The sequence below is a fragment of the Sceloporus occidentalis genome, unplaced genomic scaffold, assembly GCF_023333645.1.
Source record: "Sceloporus occidentalis isolate IW3139 unplaced genomic scaffold, rSceOcc1.0.p SCAF_181, whole genome shotgun sequence".
In the NCBI taxonomy this organism is placed as follows: Eukaryota; Metazoa; Chordata; class Lepidosauria; order Squamata; family Phrynosomatidae; genus Sceloporus; species Sceloporus occidentalis.
Window position 1 is genome coordinate 836409 of NW_028317161.1, and position 22207 is coordinate 858615.

Sequence of the window (22207 nt, forward strand, 5' to 3'; positions counted from 1 at the left end):
AGAGGAGGCTGAGGCCTCATCATACCCCATACCCCTTGTGTCACCCCCTCGCCTTCATCCTCTGCTGCTGCATTCTCTGGGGCAGCAGTCATCAAAGTTCTGGTGGCAGAAACGGAACTCTGTGACACCAACTCCTTGATGTTTTGCCGCATCTAAGATGGCCACCCGACACCAGTCATTGACTTACCATGCATGCATGTGCCACATACATGATGGCCGCATATGTGCAAGCTGCAGATTAAAGGGCTATGCTCTATATTCTTTCTCTGCCCCTCAAATCAACTGTAGGATGGGATTTCTTTAGCAAGGGCTATTTTTGGATTCAGTAGCTGTTCATTCCTTGCCTGCTAAAGATTTGCTTAACTGTTCTCTGTGCTTATTGTGATTATTCTGGTGAAGCTATTTGTATTGACCCCTGGCTTGACCTTTCTGCTTGTTCCGGACCTTGGCTTGAATATTGACCAAGCTTTTGTGTATTGTGTCTGACCTGGCTTGTCTACCTAGTACTGCTACCTGGTCCTACAGTTATACTTACCTGAGTTCTGCACTGCACAATAGATTTGCTTCTTGAGTTTCTACTGTACCTACCAGAATTTGTGAGACTTCCTAACACCTTAACCAGTCTCACTTCCTGACGAGACAACTTTCACCTTGCAGTCTCCCACGCTTTACTACAATGTTGCCCACTAGGTGACATAGCAGTGGTGCTAGTGTTTTTTCATGACATTATTAGTGATGATGGTAGTGATGCCAGTGTATGTAGGGGAACCAGTAAAATAACAATAGCACAGCTAAAGCAACACATTTTACAGAAAATTACTGGAAGATGTGCCACTTTATAATCTAAATCCAAGTCATTGTTGTGATAAACCTTGGCAGTTGTGATAGCACTGTAAGTGGTTTTGTTCCGTGTTTCACCAAAGAATGCCTTACAAACAATATTCCCTTTGATCCCACCAAGGCACCATCACATGACCCTTCCAAGAGTTGTTGGTAGTAACTAAAATCGGGCCTTACTTTGTCAAGTGGGGTGGACAAGATTTTAGTAGTGCAAGAGTGTTCAGTACTGCTGCAGCTTCCAGGCTGTGGTAGTTCTGTCTCCGAGCAAAAAGACATCAGCCTTCTTGGGACAGGTATAGCAGGCATCACCTGACTACTTTTTTGTACACACCTGCAGCTAGCTCTGCCTGACTCATATAAACTTGAATCACTCCCTTTAATAAGTACTTCCAATTTTTTAAACTCACTGGTAAAACAAAATGTATAACCATATACAGGAACAATATTTCCAATGCCTAATTTTGTCACCAGCATTTATAAATAATATGTAGTTTGTGTTGTCCACAAACTTGAGGTTTTGATGGTACCCTACTCAGGAACAATATTTCCCACAGTCCAATGCCCAATTGTGTCACCAACATTTATTAATGATCTCTTGTTTTGCCTAAATTCATTTTTAAATTGAAAAAAAAACAGCCTGCAAAATTAATTGTTATATCAAAATAAACAAAATACTTCTGTTACTGTCCCTGTATAGAGTAAGTGTATATCAATAATAAACTAAAAGTGTATACAAATATACAGTACAGCTTCTCTAATCCACCACACCCTAGTGAGTGTTCTGCCCTACACTATTGACACTTGCAGTATAGAAGATGAGCTTCAATCTTGGCCTCAACACCAATGTTCCCTCTAATTTTTCTTGGGTGATGTGCGCAGAAAATTTCTGTTGTGCACAATTTTTCCCAGAGCCAAAATTTTGTGCGCACAATATGCTTCTACAGTCCATATAAAGTTGGTGGAGCTGAAAAAAAATATCACATTGCAAGGGGGTGGAGCTACATATTTCCAACCCTTTTGACTCCATGGTCTATTCTAAAGGTGAAATTCTCACCGCAAAAATTAATTATGAGCGAATCATGAGCGGGGGCTCCGGGCTGCATAAAGGATCAATATATATATATATTATTATTTTTTTTTATTGGGAAAAACTGCATACCATTGACAGGGGTACAGCATAAAACCTATTACTATATACTGAGGCGCACATTGACTGGGGTACAGCATATCACTGTATACTGAGGCACACATTGACTGGGGTACAGCATAACACCTATATATATATATAGGTATATATATATATATATATATATATATATACCTATATATATATACCTATATATATATCAATATATAGTGATAGGTGTTATGCTGTACCACCGTCAATGTGTGCCTCAGTATACAGTGATATGCTGAGGCACACATTGACTGGGGTACAGCATAACACCTATCACTATAGGTTCCTCTTGACTCTTCTTCTTCTGTGTCCTGTCCTTCCGGTGCAGTAAAGAAGGTGGGCGTGGCTTCAGTGCTGTGTGCCGGGATCTGACATCAAATCCCGACACACAGCATCAGTTGCCTCGCGCATAGCAAGGGAGCAGGATCGGAGGTCTGTATTAACAGACCTCCCACTCCCTTGACTGATTTTAAGCCGGTTGGGGTGAGATTTTTGATCTCCCCAACCGAGCTTGCTCCTCCAGCGGCGGACATTAATGTCCGTCTCTGGAGGAGTGCCAGAGTCACCCTGGACGGACTGCCCGCCCCCCCAGCTCCCTGTTAGGTACTGTGCGCACAATGTTAGAGCGTGTGCGCTCCCTCGAAAAGTTATGTGCGCGCGCACAAGCGTACAGCTTAGAGGGAACACTGCTCAACACTGTTACTGTTAATTTCGGAGATTTTGACATTTGTTTTCATTTGTTGGTGACCATCCTCATTATTAGAGATTTGTACAAATGCACACAGTTGGCAAATTTTATTAAAAATAAAGTTTGTAGGTATCTGAGTGGACTAGAATTCAGTGTTGTATCATATGTCTGAATTAGTCTGTCTGTCCATTATTATTATTAACTTTTTTTTATATAGTGCCAACAGTTTACGCAGCGCCTAATACAATATATATATATATATATATATATATATATATATATATATATATATATATATATATATATATATATATATATATATATTCAAGGGGTATGACAAGGCAAGAATTGACAGACTAAGACAAACCAATACATTGGGGGTGTAATTTTGCGACAGGATCAGCCAGTAAGAAGTTTCTTTGGTAGTCATGTGTTGCAGTCTCTAATAATGATAGCTGCATTGCTCTCTGCTTGTAAAGAAAAGGCAAAGATCAGGGTTACTGTGTTAGGATCCCCCAGTCAAGAAGCTGCAGCTAAAGAAAATATGGCACCGACAGGCTCTTTGGGGGCACTGACAAGCTGTTTGGTTGCAAGGATGGCACATAATGGGTGTTTAGGGCACTGATAACCTGTTTGAGGAAAAAGGTGACACCGTCACACTGTCATCCAGTAGAGCATTTGTGAGGTCAGGCACTAATGTTAGACAAGAAGGCCTGGCTCACAATCTCCATTCCAGTTTATCCAAAAGGTGTTTGGTAGGGTTGAGGTCAGGGCTCTGTGCGGTTCTTCCACACCCAAATGATCCAACCATGTCTTTATGGCTTTGTGCACTGGGGCACAGTCATGCTGGAACAAAAAAGGGCCTTCCCCAAATGGTTTCCACAAAGTTGGAATAATAGCATTGTCCATAATGTCTTTGTACTCTGAAAGAAACATAAACTAACCACTGGATAAGCCACTGGAAAAACCAAGGCTTTTGATTTTAGAAACATGGATTTTCCTAAGATGGAGAGAGACTGGTAGGTGTGTGTGCTTCTAATTAAGTGTGTGTTTGTGTGTGTGTGTGTGTGTGTGTGTGTATGTGTGTGGAGAGGTGGTATTAGTTTGCACATGACAACATGAGAAACACACAATCTGGACCTAACATTGGGGAGGTCCCTTAAAGTATAGTGCCAAAGAGGGCTCCTGTAACTGCTAAGAAAACAATGTGTGTGGTGTTTGTGGAGGATTTCATGTTCACAAAGTTCCAAAAGTGGAGACAAATATAATGGTATAAATCCAGGCTAGCTACACATTCTGCTCTTATCATAAAGGGTGGCACAGCCCCTTAGATTTTGAGAAAGGGAGTACACATCCAGTCCTCTCTAGGATGCAAAAAAGACTGCTCTCTAACCTGAGGAACCTGATGGAACCTCCATTCATATGCTCAGGCCAGGTCTCAAACAGAAGAACACAAAAAGCACCAAATTATGCCAAATCAGTAGGCCGCAGCATGGTATCTTATTGCTTAAAGACTTCCAAAAGTAAATATCTTATGGAGTTAGTTATGTGTGTTATGAGCATACCTGGGAACCCTCCGGGTTTGCCCAGGGTTTGTAGGTTTAAGACCCAAATACTCCGGGTCGCGGGAGCGGGGTCTTGACACGCAGTACTCCCCGCCCATTATCCTTTAAATGGGGGTGTTTCCCCACTGCCGTCGGCAGGAACGCCCCCAATGTCAGCAGGAACTCCCGCTGACGTCAGTGTGGCAGTCCCGACATCACGGGACAGCCCGCTGATGTCAGTGGGTAGTCCTGCTCGCGTCCCGCAAGGGAAGGCTCCGGGTAGCCGGAGCCCAGAAGTTCCCAGGTATGGTTATGAGGAATACTAATAGAAAAAAATCAGACCAAATTTTCCTTAATATGATACATCACAAAGCAGATCTGTGAAGGAAAGGCTACAGAGTCAAGACATAAAAAATGGTACATTTCATGTATAAATATTTTTTTCGGATTTTTAAGCCTATTTAATAATACATATATAACTGCCATATATGAAGATTTCATGATCCAAAACCTCATTTCAACAAAACACTTCTTTGTTGGATTTTTAACTGTATAAACTTTTGGATGTAATTTTCTTGATCGGAACACTAGTGCAATCTGCAGAGACCTAGCACTAGCACTTTATTTCTACAAATCACCTTTAGGAAACACAGCACCTTGAATTCGGGGTTTAGCACCGTGCGCCGGGCACTGCAGGGGACCTGGATCCTCCGGCAGCTGTGGACGTCTGCAAGATGCGCTTAGACAACCTCCGCTGCCGGAACTTCTATGGTGGAGCACCGGCATGACATAACCTTCCAGTGCTCCTATGTTCGAGCCAATACAATAAATACCATAAATTCCCATATAGTGTAAAAATTGGTAAAATTGCTTGAGTAAGGACACTGACAAAATAAAGAGCGTGAGCTGTTAACAAAACAGGCAAATATGGGGAAAAATACAGTATTTACTAATAATACCCAAAACATAGAAGCCATCAAATGAATTAGAAAAAGTAAAAAAAAAAAAACAGACATGTATTTTTTATGTAAATTATAAGAAATGCAGTGAATACATATATATAAAAAATTAGAAATTATGTTAGCTGTGCACTACAGATCACATGATGTTCTGCCAGACAAAAGCATGTGGCTGAGCATCATGAGAAGTGTGGTCCACAGCAGCTGCCGGTAGTGTGTTTTATTTTATTTTATTTCCAAAAATATTTGAAAAAAACAATATGTCATATGTATATGGTCTTTAGCAATCCTTGAGGTGTTGATGGGGTTATCTGGTGATTATTGGTTTGCAGCATAGCAAGCTGCCACATGTATGGCTAGGGGGTGAGGATATGGCTTCATGTCCCCTCAATCCTCTATGATTGGCTGAGCGCGAGGCTTAGGCTATGCAGGGGACAGTTCAGTAGGAGACACATTATGCTCGCTAATAAGGTGGATATCATGTGGCCAGGGCTGGACTTAAGTGTTGAGGTGTCCTGTGTGGGCCATCTCCGTGGCGCTCCCTCGCGTTCACCCCAGAGTCCCTTTTTCCCCTGTTCACTGTGCCATACCTCACTGTGCCTTTCCTTCACCATATACAAATCCAACCTTGTAGATATATATCAACTGAAAAATCACATGTAAACTAAGCATTGAGACCATAGATAAAATAACTAATGAACGGAAGCCCTAAATTGCACACAAAGGAGTTGCCTATTTATTTAAAACTTTACTAAATAGTCCCAATGGATTCAAATGTATTTTCTCTTTATCTCTCTTCTTTCTCAATCTCTCCTCCTCTTTATATCTATGTCTCTGTGATCACGGTAGTGCGGTAGGCCAAAACCACGGCCTTAAATTCCAGCAAACCCCAGGGAGTTGCCCAGAGATCAGCATAATGTTGCACACCTGTGGAGGGGAGGTGAAATCTGCCTCCACCATCAACTATCCACCAATAATGTTCACACACATAAACATTGAACCAGGTGCTGTGGAATCACTCCTCTCTGGCACCTCTCCAGGTGTTGCCCAGACATCAGCATAATGTTACACACCTGTGGTGGTGAAATCTGCCTCCACCATCAACTATCCACCGATAATGTTCACACACAAACATTGAACCAGGTGCTGTGGAATCACTCCCCTCTGGCAGGGGCGTAACTAGACGCCTCAGGGCCCGGGTGCGAGAATCTGTTAAGGGCCCCCCCACCCCCTCACCCCCCCAAAAAAAACATGATTTTTACCCAACAATTTTTTTTCAACTAATTCAACAAATTCAATTTACGTATTGAATCATATCTGTAAAAAAAAATCAAAGAAAAAGGGACGCATGTACAAAGGGCATAATCCAGGGGTGTCCAAGTTTTTTCTGCAGTGGGCCACTTCATCAGAATTGTATACGTGCGAGGGCCGCACTAATTTTTCACTGTGACAAAAAATATGGCCTTTAATAAAATATGCAGATTAAAATAAAGTAAATAACACAAAACCTTTACTCTTCCTCTCACTGATTTCTGGGCCTTGAAAGTTTTGCGACTACAAATTCAGGATTCCCTAGATTTATTCTAGGGATGAACTAAAATGAAAATTCTGGACCAAAACATTCAGGGTTCACTTAGCCAAAACCGAAAATGACCCCACCTTTAAAAATAATAATAAAAACTCACATGTTTAATAAAAGTAGGTAACACACAATTGGACAAAATTAGCAATATGACTTGGCATGATAGGAGTGTGATTGCTAACAGCAATCACACTCCTATCATACCCAGGCAACCAGTAAATGCTGGTACCTAGGCATGATGGGACTGTGCTCGCTGTTAGCAATCACACTCCTATCATGCCAAGTCAGCCAGTACATGCTGGTACAGGGTGGCTGTAAGTGATGTGCAGACCCCATACTGCTGGCAGCATCACTACACAAGGGGGGCAGCTAGCTAGGTTTCAGCATGTACTGGCTGACTTGGCATGATAGAAGTGTGATTGCTAACAGTAGTCACAGTCCCATCATGCCTAGGTTCCAGCACTTACACATCCATCCAGTAAATGCTGGAACCTAGGCATGATGGGACTGTGATTGCTGTTAGCAATCACACTCCTATCATGCCAAGTCAGCCAATACACGCTGGTACAGGGTGGCTATAAGTGATGTGCAGACCCCATACTGCTGGCAGCATCAATACACAAGGGGGGCAGCTAGCCAGGTTTCAGCATGTACTGGCTGACTTGGCATGATAGGAGTGTGATTGCTAACAGCAATCACAGTCCCATCATGCCTAGGTTCCAGCACTTACACATCCATCCAGTAAATGCTGGAACCTAGGCATGATGGGACTGTGATTGCTGTTAGCAATCACACTCCTATCATGCCAAGTCAGCCAGTACATGCTGGTACAGGGTGGCTGTAAGTGCAGACCCCATACTGCTGGCAGCATCACTACACAAGGGGGGCAGCTGGCCAGGTTGGCATGATAGGAGTGTGATTGCTAACAGCAATCACAGTCCCATCATGCCTAGGTTCCAGCACTTACACATCCATGCTATCACACACACTCATTTATTCATATAATCATTAATTCACAGATTCATTCCCTCAATCACACACACTCATTCAAACACCCTCCCCACCCCCTTACCTGCACTGCAGCTCCTCGATGCCGCTCACAGACTTCAGCAGGGGGCGCGGCCTCCCTCTGCCTTCTCTGCTAAAGCACAGAGGAAGTAGGATGTCACGTGAACTCCGCTTCCTCTGTGCTGTCCAGAAGACCCTCCCACAAGTAAGTAGCAGGGCTTGAGGTGCGGCTCGTGTAAGATCGGTTGCCCTGGCTGCCGATCTTACGCGGGCCGCACCTCGAGGTCCGCATGTTGGACGCCCCTGCGCTTATTTAAAAAAAAAAAAAACAAACGTAAAAAAGATTTCGGGCGGCCCCTTGGCTTGGGCCCCCCTGCCGCCAGGGCCCGGTCGCAGTCGCGACCCCTGCGACCCCGGTAGTTCCGCCACTGCTCTCTGGCAACCAATCCAGTGAGGAGCTTGTTCAACACAGTCGAGGAGTAGATACCTGCAGCACTATAAAAACCCCTCAGACTGTGACCGCTTTAGTCCAGTGTTCCAGAACTTTGGTTCCTGTATGTCCTTGGACTCCAGATTCCTGTTCTTCTCTGCTGGCCTTGCTACAGACCATCTTTTGCTCTTATGCTTCAAACCCAATCCTGACATTCCTTTTCTACCTTACAGCTATCATTCTCACAGCTCCCCATCTCTTCCTTGTAGCTATCCTATATTAACCTTGAAAGGTTATAGGGACCATTTATTAATACCCCCGATGAGATGCCTGGAGGCCCTTTCTGTGCCTCTGTACATACTGGCATCCCTTGCCTTTTGGGATAGTGGATAAAGTCAAAATAGAGCTCAAGAGAGGCACTAAGCTCCATCCACCCCCTCACCTCACTAGAGGTCTAGAGTTGTGGGGTAGGTAGGGTTTATTGGTGGTGGTTAAAGGGCTTATGGGAAGGCTCTACAGCCCAAGATTTTTATTCATTTACCCCTACCCCAATGCACAAGAAAAGAGAAAGGGGTCAATCATCTGTGTCTTCATTGTTTATAGTGGGTCTAGGAGACAATCCCCTTTTTGTTTCATGTATTGTGTTTTTTTATTTTTGGAAAATTATTATATATTATATTGCATTATCGAACCTTCAATTCACAAAATATAGAAAAAAGTGTGAGTTCACAAGTAACTCATATATTAGTGAATATACCTGCTTTGCGAGTGTTAGCATGCAAGAGCATGCAACTTCAATTGAGTCTGGTCTTTTATGTTAACTTCTAAATTGACTGACCATTTCACTTTTTAGTGAATAGACCTTATTGTTAATTTTAATGTTAATATTTTGAATTCTCTCTTTATTGTAATATTGCTACAGAATTTGCTGGTGCCTTATAAAGAAAATGTAATAAAATTAATAAGAATCAAAAGAAGTGTTATACAATATTTCTTTACACCATTCGACAAATATAAAATGTTTGTGCATATATAGTAAGATGTTTTTCCCCACTGACAGAATTAAAGTATCATACCTGGCTTGCTTGTGAGTTTCCTCTTGAACTTCCCTTCTTTGTCTCTGGGGTCTGCTGTAAAGGAGAGAGGAAAACAAAATGTTAAAATTGTATTTCAAAAGATACCATCTCAGGGAATAAGTGTTTTGGACAGATTTTGTCAGTTGTTACCACTAATATTGCTTCATGTATGTATTTTCATAATGTAATCCAAAGAGAATTTAATATTTTACTTTAGAGTTCTCAGTAAAGCCTCCAAAAGCTCCTTACTGATGCCTCACTATGTGCGATGTTTCAAACACACTTTTCACAGTCCAGTGAGATAATTTTGTTTTATCATAAGAGGGAATATTACATTTTGTTCTTAACCATTTCATGAACTCTTATTTTAGCTATATTTGAAGTCATTCAGCATTGTACTAGACTAGATATTTAGGTATGTGGTGTTGCAGATGTCAAACAGAATAACAATACTTAGTAAATATGATATTTCATTCTTCTTTTTTTCTATTTCAGAGGTCACACAAGTTTCCAGTGAAAATCAAAAGTGATAACTTTTATAACTTGTATTGGGCTGGCATAGTAAAAACATGTCACATAAGCTTTTGAGACCTCAGAGCAGGGAGGGAAGAATAGTGGGTACAGCTAGTGCACAGCTCCCAAGGGGCCTGGCAAGGGAGATCATAGGCTCTCCCTCCCCACTTGAATGCAAAAAGGAAGAGCGGATCTGTGCAGCCACAGCACAGATCTGTTGGGTATCTTGTGCATGCCACATCTGACATCACATCTGTAGATAGAAACAAACATCCAGATTTCTGGAGTATGCCCATCCTTTCCCCTCCTTCTATAGATGAAACACAAGAAAAGGCAATGCTGGACTTGAATGGCCAGAGCTAACAGCAAGTGGGCACAGTTTGAACTAGAGATGGTGCAGGAGAGGAAATGGCGCTTTACTCCACTATTCCATGTCTGTATGTGCAGGGCCGGACTGGCCCACCGGGATATTGGGACATTTCCCGGTGGGCCGGCAGGTCCGTGTGCCGGGCGACCTGGAGAACAACATTCAAAACAGCCGCTGAGTGGCTGCGAGCGCCATTGAAAGCCTCCCCCGGCCGCCGCGGCCTAATTAAATTAAAGGGGCTGGCGTGCGCACACAGCGCCGCCCAATGGCCGTTCCTCAGCACTTCGTCCCACGTCTTAAAAGGGGTGGGACGAAGAGCTGAGGCAAGGCCATTGGGCCTATAGTGGCCTATAGGGGTATAAGGCATTTCTGGAGACAGAGTGGCATATAGGGGGTGTAAGGCATTTCTGGAGGCAGAGTGGTATATAGGGGGTTTAAAGGCATATCATGTGGCAGAGTGGCATATAGGGGGGTATAAGGCATTTCTGGGGCAGAGTGGCAAGCCTGGGAGCAGATGTTCATAACTGGGGGGGGGCAGGTTGGCAAATAAAAGTAAATACAAACAAAAGAAATATTTTTCTCAATCATAGCTTTTCTTAAATATGAAAAAATTGTTTACATTAATTAATAAAGAAATAAAAGTTTCTTACAAGAATATCATGAAAAATAATGTGATCACTGTTTTGTTCCACTGAATAAAATGGAACTTTTTCATCTAAAAATGCAGTTTTGATTCCATTACGTCTAATGTATTTAATTTATTAGGGCATTTTAACACTTTTGCTTTCTGGTATTTTAATACAAATAATGTGATAAACAAGAATGTTTTATAGGTATTTGTATGGCAAATAGTGTAACTCGGGTATGTATAGGGGTGCATGTGGGTATAAGAGCTCGACCGCGAGATAAACTATATGGGGCTGGTCTCCAAATGTTTCCAGGGCTGCTTTTCATTCCCAGTCCGGCCCTGTGTATGTGTAGTGTACAGTGTATATGCTTAGAGAAAATAGTCTGGCGATAATCAGAGCAAAGAGATTGCAAAACAAAAACTATGTTATTATTATCATATCTCAGTTACTCCTGCTGACTTTCTCTGCAGTGGAAGCACCACTCCTCACAAAGCATCAGCGGCAGTAACTGCAGGTGCAGTGGGAGAGGGCCTCATGTGGGAATGGCTGCTGTACATGCAAATGGAAAGCAAAGGTACAGGTCTCCTGGAGAGCTCCTTCTTGTTGCCAACAAAGTATCAGATCCAGGTCTGCAATCCATTGCTGCACCTACTGCCAAACAGCAGGGCCACCATCAGATAAACTTTGGGGCCAGTACAGAGTTAAAGCTTGATTGCCCATACCCAGTGGCGACTCTAGAAACAATATATAGGGGGGCACACAAGATACCACAGTCAAACTGGGGGGCATTAATAATTTCCACCATTAAATCATACCACTGAAAAAACACACACACATATATATATATATATATATATATATATATATATATATATATATATATATATTGCCAAAAGTAATGTGCTATGGAATGATACTTTTGTTATTGGACAATACAATACTTGATCATTCAACATGGGAAGCCTGAAGCCACAATTTAGTACGACTAATCCTTGAAATCCTTTAAGCAACACAATACCTTAACTTTTGCACTAAATGATTTCAGGGCCTAATATTAGATCCTGCTGCTGATATATATATATATATATATAGTAGCCCCTGCTGCCCATATATATTAATATTAGCCCCAGTTGCCGATATATATATTAATATTAGTCCCTGCTGCCGATATATATATAAATATATATAAATATTAGACCCTGCTGCCGATAGCAGGTATAGATCAACACATTAACACACAAACCGAGCTTTGCATGTATAGATCAATTGAAATTCACTTGTGATCTCAGCACTGAAGGTATATATCAAATAAACTGAATCAGACATACAAATCCTGTATTTGCAGGTATACAATAATAATATATGAAATGTAGCATTGCAGGTATAGATCAAATAAATACATGGAAACAGCATTGCAGGTATTAATCAACTGAACAAGACATACAAACCCTGTATTTGCAGGTATACATAAATAATGTATGGAAACATAGCATAGCAGATATGGATCTACAGAAGAACACACAAACCCAGCTTTGCAGGTACAGATCCACTGGAATTCACATAAAAACACGGCATTAAAGGTATATTTAAAACCCCTAAATTACAGGGATAGATCACAGGTTGCACACCCCAACCACGCTGCCCACATAGAACCTGGTCAGTACCCAGATAACACACATAAGATTTGCCATCTTTGTCCCATATACACCCTGCCTGTGCCATCTTGGTCCCAGAGGCTCAAACATCCTGCTAGTGCCATCTTTGCCCTTCCACAATTATACATCTATGATACACACAAACACATTAACTCATGCTCTCCCTCATTCAGACAGTTCATCCACATATTAACTCATGCTCTCCCTCATTCAGGCAATTCATCCATTTTAAGAAACTACACCCCTTGGAGCTTCAAATGAGGGGCTACATGTATTTCTAGGACAAAAGTTGAGTGCACAAATAATGATGGAATATGTCGCTTTGGCTAGAAAATATGTTTTTTCTAACCATAGCGACATGTTCATTTTTGTCTTGCGCACTCCAGGTTTGTACTAGAAACACATGCAGCCCCTCATTTGATGCGCCAAGGGATGTCGTTTTTGCAAATGTGTACTTTTTGCGCCATAATTTAACTTTCTACGTGAGCAGTAATGCCACGTCAAGGCTTCAACCCTAATTACTGATCATTCACACGCCTTTCATATCTCCATTCACTCGCAGAAGCACACACCATACTTTCCCGTTACAATCCCAAAGAAATGATGGTAAAGGGAGAAAAAAAAAATCACTTTTACAGCAAAAATAAGTTTTGCAGTAAAAATGCAAGGCGCTCCAGGGATGAGATGGTTACTCACGTATCGCACGGGCTAAATGGCTGATTTTAATAATATTTGCAGTTCATCAGGATTTCAAAAATTGCCTCCCTCTACCGTTGGCTAAATTTAACCCCATGATCAAAGGCATAATAGGATTTAAAATTAGTATCGGCCATTTTTAAAAAGGGAATGCAACTTTTTATAGCTATATGATCACTGTGGTAACATTGGCTACCACAGTGATCATTTAGGTAGAATACTTAAACTTTTTTTTTTAAAGTTAAACTACTTTATGTTTAAATAATTTAATTTGGGGGTCTCTAGGCAATTTTGATCTTTTTTTATCTGCCTTTAGAGACCCCCAAATCCATTTTTTTACATTTTTATTTTTTTAACTTAATATTTGTTACAATATATATAAATATTTTACAATCTATATATCGTTGGAAAGGTGAGACGATTACCTTTCCAACGGTATATGTTGGGGGTATGTAGCTGCTTAGATGCCTGAGATACAGGCATCTAAGCAGCATGCCCCCATACCTCTTTAACTGACAATTGTCAGTTGTTAATAAAGTTGCGCGGTGACGTCATCGCGTCAATGCGCGAGACGGCACCGGGCGGATCGGGTGGCCCCGGTGATGGCCTTCAGTTTGAGGGGCAGATCGCCGGGGTAGGTGGTGATGGAGGTCCACAGACCTCCATCAAGGTAAGGTAGTGCTAGTGACGGCAAGGTGCCGTCGTTAGCACCTGACTGGGACTGTCCTGGGTGGTTACAAATTCGGCGGGGGGGCAACAGGGGGGGCAAGGAATAACCTAGGGGGGGGCAATTGCCCCCCCTTGCCCCCCTGTAACGACGCCACTGCCCATACCCTTCTCATCCATTTCTACACCCATCACCCCACCTTAACACCATATGCTGACACCCACACACATGCTAACACCAGATACTAATACAAACTCTTGCTAACAACATACACTAACATATACTCACAAACACTAGCACCCTAACACAATATGCTTCTGCACACACATGCTAATACCATACACTCTGAAGAGGGCATACCAAGACATTTTGGACAATGCTATTCTTCCACTGGAAACAGTTTGGGGAAGGCCCTTTTCTATTGAAACCTTTGGGATGAACTAGAATGAAGATCGCAAGCCAGACCTTCTTGTTCAACACCAGTGGCTGACCTCACAAATGCTCTACTGGATAAACGTACAAATATTCCAGAAACGTTCCAAACTCTTGTGGAAAGCCTTCACAGAATAGAGGAAGCTCCACCTCCAAGACGACCACTGCCTTGCTAAAGAAGCTGAGGGTAAAGGTGATGGACTGGCCAAGCATGTCTCCAGACCTAAACCCTATTGAGCATCTGCGGCCATCCTCAAACGCAAGGTGGGGGAGCTCAAGGTCTCTAACATCCATCAGCTCCGTGATGTCGTCATGGAGGAGTGGAAGAGAACTCCAGTGGCAACCTGTGAAGCTCTGGTGAACTCCATGCCCAAGGAGGTTAAGGCAGTGCTGGAAAATAATGGTGGTCACATAAAATATTGACAGTTTGGACAATTCCACTTAGGGGTGTACTCACTTTTGTTGCAAAGGTTTAGAAATTTATGGTGTTGAGTTATATTTGAGGGACAGCAAATTTACAGGCTATACACTCACTACTTTACATTGTAGCAGAGTTTCATTTCTTCCGTGTTGTCACATAAAAAGATATAATAAAATACTTACAGAAATGTGAGGGGTGTACTCACTTTTGTAAGATACTGTATATAGTGTATATAAACTGTGAAAAGTATTTGCCCCTTTCTAATTTCTTCTATTTATGCTTATTTGTCACATTTAGATGTTTCAGATCAGCCAACTGATTTTAACCCCTATTCTCTGTCATTTCACATACAAGTTATATGTTGTTTTTAAATGGACAGTTTTTTGGGTTTTTTTGGATATCACATACATACATGTAAAATCACACGACTCATCTGAGTTTTCCTCTCACAGTTGTCCAGCATCACCACGGTAACCACTAAACATCCTGCCCTTCTTCTAATTATAGGTCAACTAATAAACCCACTCCTCCACAGAGCCAGTGCTTTCTGATTGTGGAGCTGCCAGTGTGTTAAGCCTGTCTTGCTGCTGTGCCTATTCTGTTGTATTTCTGATCTAGTGTTCCTGACCTCTGCCTGAATTTTGACCACACTCCTGTTCTGACAGCCCTGACCTCAGCATTCAATCGACTACGTTTCTGCCTTACCCTTATTTGTTCACCTTCCTACTTACCGTTTCCATCTCCAGTGAGTAAGTTTGGTTCCCATTGCACGTGTGTGCAAACTGTCTTCTTACACCAGACTCCAGTAAAAGACTCCCGGCATAATAGGACATGCATATTTCAGTTTTTCAACTTGGAAATTTGACATTTGGCCATCCTGGACCCATGTCTTATTTGGAACATCTTTGAAGCCGGCCAATGCAATTTACCCCATCAAACCATATATTTTTAAAAACTAGACACCCCAGGGTACCTAAAATGGTGGTCTTTTAACACTTTGCATGCATTTATTCTACCATCAATCTTTGTAAATTTTTGGAAGTAATTTTTGGGGGGCGTTGTTTCTAACACCTTGTACTTCAGGTGTGAATTTACAGCTCCTGCTATATGTCACTGGTAAAGACCCCAATATGTGTTCAGCAATATCCCCTGAGTACAGTGATACCACACATGCCTATGTTTTGTCAAGTTATTAAGGGGTTCGAAGCATGGGTGTAGGAACCCCTAAAAATCTGGGGGTAGCATTTTTACTGGCAGGTAAACTGAGAATTGTTCATGGCAAATTTTGCATAAATGTATATGTGTGTGTGCGTGCAATTTCCTCACCTTCAAGGCATCCAGCCCCTCCTTTCTTTTATCTTCAATCCTTCCCCTGAGTTTTTGTTTCTCTAAGCAATTTGAGCCTCACGGTGTGCTGTAGTTGTTGCTGCTTGCGCTGCCATGGTAACATGCACATCAAGCAGCAACAAGAGCAGGAGCAGAATCCTTGTGGTGAGACTTGAGCTTTGTGAAGTGCAGCAGCAGTGGAGCAGAGCAATGTAAGTTTCATTGCTCTGCTGCCTCTGTAAAACAATATATGCCTCATTTATCTGGGGGGAATTCTTCATTATCTGTCCCCACACATGATTCCCTGGGGGGAAGGTCTGTGCCCCCCCCTGTTCCCTGGTTAGAAGGCCACATTTGGGGCATGTCCATCTCAGTTTTTCAACATGGAATTTTGACATCTGGTCATATTGCACCCATATCATATTTAGGATATCTTTGAAGCTGTTGGCTTTACCCCCGTCACACCATATATTTTTGTAAAACTAGATGCTATCTAGAATGTGGTGTCTGAACTGGACACCAAAATGCATCTACACTACAGAGATGGGGCATAAAAAGAAAAATAATAAAAAACAAAATGATAAAACATGTATACATATATATTTCTAAACCCCAACTTAACACTAACCCATTTATCCCAACCAATTGCCCAGCTACTAAAATAAAATCAGCTTGAGAGGTACAGAGAGTAACACAAAGACAAAGTCAATGTTTCACAGCATTGACTTTGTCTTATGATCGTCAGGTATCACTACTATTGGTAATCACGGCGATCAGCTGACCCCAGGATGACCGTTCATGTCTTGCACCGAGGAAACCTTTTGAGGGTCTTTTTGAGACACTTTAGCATACTTCAATTTGCAAGACAAGTTTAATTGATGTTTAGATTCAATAGAGCTGGCAGTTATTATGCCTGGTTGCGGCAAGTGAAATGGAACCCAATTAAACTTGATTAATTGGTTGATTGAGTAGCTAAATGGGAATTACTTTTCGTTGGATAGCATTTTTCCTTCTATACAAGAAATCATGATTTAAAAATTGCATTTTGTGTTTACTCTGGTTATCATTGTCTAATATTAAAATTAGTTTGATGTTAGTTCACAAATAGTGCAAAAATAGAAGAAATCGGGAGAGGGACAAGTATTTTTTCACAGCACATATACATATACACACTCTGACAAAGTTACTGAAAAATCGAAATCAAATCAATATTTGGTGTGACTTTCCTTTGCTTTCAAAACAGCATCAATTCTTCTATCTACATTTTTAATTGATGATCATTAGCACATGATTGGTATAATTGCTCAATCATACACCTAACTTTGTGCAAGTGTACCTAGAAGAATGTATGCTGTTTTAAAGCCAAATGGAGGTCACACCATATATTGATTTGATTTAGATTGTTCTTCTGTTCATTCACTTTGCATTTTGTTAAATTATAAAAATAAAAAAGCTCAAACTATTTTGGAAAGCATTTCCAATTGTGGGAGGAGTGGGAGAAGAAGAGAGAAATAAAGTGTAAATAGGTAGAGTGAGGTGAGGCTCCACTCTGAGACCCTGAACTGCAGCCAAGTCACCCAAGCAGCTGAATATGCTGCATACTGGTCCAAAGCCTGCTTATATTTGGGACCAGGAACCAGACTGGCACAAAACGTAAAGTGCAAAACACCTTTATTGTAATAACCAAGCAAAATAGAGGCAAATCATGATCCAGGAGCATATACTAAAAGACGGGGTCAGGAATAAGCATACCTGGGAACACTCCAGGTTTGACCCGGAGATTGCCGGGTGAGCGCTGCTCCTCCAGTTCTCTGGGTCAAGACCCGAATCCTCCGGATCACGGTAGTGGGGTCTTGACACACCCCGCTTCCCGCCCATTTTTTCCTTTAAATGGGGGTGTTTCCTGCTGCCGTCAGCGGGAACTCCCCCAACGTCAGCAGGAACTCTCACAACGTCGGTGAGGACCGCCCACCAACGTCAGCGGACCGCCCGGCGACGTCACTGTGCAGTCCTGGCCGCGTCCCGCAAGGGAAGGCTCCGGGTAGCCAGAGCCGAGAAGTTCCCAGGTATGGGAATAAGGAGATCAGCAATGTCAGGAACAAAGCCAGAAATCAGGAGTCAGGAGGGACATCAGAGAAAGCCAGGTCATGCACAGGTAATCTGGAACACAAGAGCATGCACTTGCAGCCAAAAACTATGCAAGGGCAAGGAGGAAGTGAACCTTGGCTGCTTAAATAGCCAGAAGGGACTGGCTGTGGGCTGGTCTAAATGAGAATTGCCATGATAACTAAGAAGGAGATAGTTACCAGACAGGTGAATAACCCTGACAGGCTGTTAATTAGCCTTCAGCTGTGTAACTCTGGTAGTGAGCAGAAAAGCAGCAGGACCATAACAGCTTAGCCAGTTCCATCACCGCTCTAGTGTAATCTACTCTGTCCACCCAGTCCTCAATTGAGGGAGCCTTGTCCGTTTTCCAATATAAGTGTATCAAACATTTCACCGCATTTGGAAAATCTTCTTCAACTCCTCCCCAGATATCTCTTACTGCACAAATTCCTCCTGTATACCCATAAATCTCATCGGGGGGGAGGAGATCTCCTCTAATGGTAATTTGTAGTGTTTGTAATGTATGAAATGTATGACCTGGGCATAACGAAACCTGATGTAGTGTCAATATTTCATTACCCGAAACCAGCTGGGAGATCCTAGCGCCTGGTGGAAACTACAAGCAATCGTATGATCCACTTTCCATACCTGCAGGAAAGTGTGTTAAAGGTAAAAGGCAGCATGGGGCACCACAACTGCAGATCATACCTGGAAACCTCCAGGTGTGGCCCAGAGAACTCTGGGAGAAGCGCCAGTTCTCTGGGTCAACACCTGAATCCTCTAGGTCGCGGGATCTTGACAGGCCCAACTTCCCGCCCATTTCCCCTTCATATAGGGGTGTTTTCCGCAAAGTCAGCAGGTATGCCGTGGAGAATGGCTGTCAATGGCTCAAAATTCACAGAGAATAGATGAGTAAGATCTCTGGTGAGCTACAACCCCAAGTATTTTATTTTTTCCTGACACCATCTAAAGATATATGAGGGTGTTTGCCAGCGACTAGAGGAAAGAAAGGTTGAGAATTCCTGATTTATTCCAGTTAATGTTGTAGTTGGAGAGATTTCCAAACCAGTCCAGCTCTGGAAGGATGTTCAGCAATGAAATTGAGGTCCGGGAGACTACAAAGAGCAGATAACCTGCTTTTATGATGCACTTGGGGACAGGTAGTGGAGGGTCAGTCCACTCCTCCAGGCCTATATCTGCTCCACAGATCTAGGTTGTAATGTTCCATGAAAAAGGTATCAATCCATGAGTGACTATAAACTATAAACACTTGTATAGATAAAGCTGTATAATACAATGACAATCATTTGTTTGGATGTAGAGCTCTTGGCCAGAAAATGGTTGAGATGGTTCATAAATTGGTAAGTAGCCCATTAAGCTCTGAGAGACATAACACAGGAGCCACAAACTGTCACACTACTACTGGGAGGTCATTACTACTGGCTCCCATCTCCCAGCAGTGAATAGAGAAAAAAAAGTCTGGACACCCAAATTAGCTTTGAATCGAACTGTTGCAGGACACACAGTTCAGCTCTGAATAGAGTTTGATGAGCCCTTGGCCTAAAGGTTTTTAAAATTATTCACCATTTTAAAAGACAGTCTACCCATTCCACCCTGACCTTGCACTTTCCTAATCTCTGCCTCTTCACCTACCCTTCCTTATTCCACATGCCATTTTAATCCCTCACCCACCCTGACCCTATTTTTCAGATAAGTACCGTTTTATTTAAAACAGGAGTATCCACATCTAAGCCCCTTATGATACATCACGTGCCAGTGAGGGGTCTACAAATATGGCTAGACAACCACAATTTACATCTGTGTCGAGGAAGAGTGTAATCAGGGTTGGACTGATGATGACAAGACGACCCTGGCACTTTAAGGCTGTTGTCAGCTTAATGAACAGTGCCCAGTGTTCCAGAAGGCCAGCCTGGGCTTGAGTATAATTATCCTCTGGCATTGTAAGCCAAGCTGAGTGGTCCTCAATGCAGGAGCAGTGAAAAAAGATTGTTCAGCTGATTGGCTGAAATACACACTTACATCATTAGAGCGCCTCCTAAGCCCATTAACAGCTCAAAAAAAAGTAATATGTATACCAGTAGATACACCCTATTTTCTGAAATTCCATTGGCTGATGAAGAATAATTTTGGCTTCAGAGAAGATAAAGGGGAAAGAATAACTTTTTAACCATTTAATAGCTCATAGTTCAGTTACATTAATATTTACCATATTATAGGATGTAAATATTTCCACATAGTCACAGGGGCATTTACTGGTGTTTTTTTAATCTGCAGTTCTAACAATTAGCTTCCCATCCTTTCTTTTGCTTAGACTGCAAGTACAAAATGCAATCTGATAAGAAGCACCTAGGTTTCCTAGCAATGTATTATATTATGAATTAGCCCATTTTGTATATTTATAGACACACCCCTAAAGAGAGTAATCTTACGTTGTATAGAACCATATGATTTTCTATGGTTAATTTTCAGCTTCCAGAAAGAATTTATCGAACATGGGTGAACAAAAATCATGTGTCGTGTAGCCCTGTATATGATATAATTGCAATTTGGCTTGATTCTATATCATTATTTGCTCCAGCAGCACTTTATCTGAACCCTCACACATTCCCTTACTCATAAAAAATAACTTATGGTATTTACATTTCCTGTCATCACCGATGAAAAATATAAATTTGATAAGAGTCTTTCTAACAGAAAAAATACATCGTAATGGCTGGATATCATGCTCACTAATCCTGATAAAGGCCTACTTATTGTTTGAGCAGACATCTTGAAAGAACTGCCATGCGTCCCCAATGGACCACAGTCACCACACAAACAGTTGGTAGATACTAGAATGTCAGCATGCTCTCAGATTGCAGGATCATTTATTATTATTATTATTATTATTATTATCTTTTATTAATATAGCGCCAACAATTTACGCAGCGCTTAATACAATACATATATTCAAGGTGTATGACAAGATGAGAATTGACAGACTAAGACAAACCGACACATTAGGTGGAGAGAGCCCTGCTCGCAAGCATTTGCCAATAAATTGTGTGATAAGTGATGTCAATAACATCTGTGTTTCCTTTTTTATTTTTAGACAAGTAACCATAAAATGTTGAAAGCACAGAAAATGTAGCTTAATGGCCATTGACTCTAGCCTTCAAGGCTCCCTAAAGTTTCAGGTCACAAGTCTAAAAACCAGTAATTGACACAGCCATGCAAATCCTTGTAGTGTAAATGAAACATTGTCAAATGTGTTAAAGAAACTTGTAACCCATTTACTGTGCACCAGAGTAAAAGCCATGCATTGCATTCATTCAATAAATTTCCTGCACACAAGTAGTAAACAGGAAAAACAATATCATTTAGGTAGGTAATTTAGGTATCAGCTAGGTAACTTAAAACCTGTTCTCCAAGAAAACTTTGAGACTCTTAGATTTTATAGAATATATACGTATACATCATAAAGCAACATAAATCTAGTACTTACCTGCCCTGTTTGTAAAGCTCAGGTATTTGTGTCATCTGATGCTGGGATCTGCACTCAATAGATGAAATCCACCCCCAAAATAACAGCAGGATTCCCATATGAATGTTACTGACCGTCAACATTATACTTTGCAATCTACAGTCCAAAAATAGTCCACAGAAGATATAACGATACTATATAATATTTCTTCTTTACGATATTGGTTGGTCACCTCATTATTAGAAGGATGTTTACCCACCAGGGTAAAACGCCACTCAACATTTAATCTGGATGCAGGGGAAAGCAATTTCCACTAAATCTATAAATCCCTCTACGTCAGATGGCTGGGATTTTCAAGCTGTGGAGAATTTGTGTCTTTTTCTGAACTGCTTTTATGTTTCATGCCCAGGGCAATGCAGACAATTGTTCAAATGGAACTTGTGGAGATCAGAAAGCTTCAAATGTGCAGTAGCATTGTAATGATCTCCAGAACAATTTATTATCCAGTATATACCGTGTGTGTGTGTATGTATGTATGTATATATGTATATATATATATATATCATAATTATTGCTTGACGTACAGGGAATCCCTTAGATTAGTTAG

The 22207-nt window shown here is 41.6% G+C and overlaps 1 protein-coding gene across 1 annotated transcript in view; it reads right to left on the bottom strand.

Moving 5' to 3' along the window:
* LOC149278766 (gamma-aminobutyric acid receptor subunit rho-1-like) overlaps positions 1-21743 on the bottom strand; it is a 36691-nt gene extending 14948 nt beyond the window's left edge. The window contains exons 1-2 of the mRNA XM_089501747.1: positions 21622-21743; positions 9305-9358 (exon numbers count right to left, since the gene is read on the bottom strand). Of these exons, the coding sequence (XP_089357873.1) occupies positions 9305-9358; positions 21622-21743 (176 nt within the window). The remainder of the gene's footprint in view (positions 1-9304; positions 9359-21621) is intronic.
* Between the last annotated feature and the right edge of the window lie 464 nt (positions 21744-22207).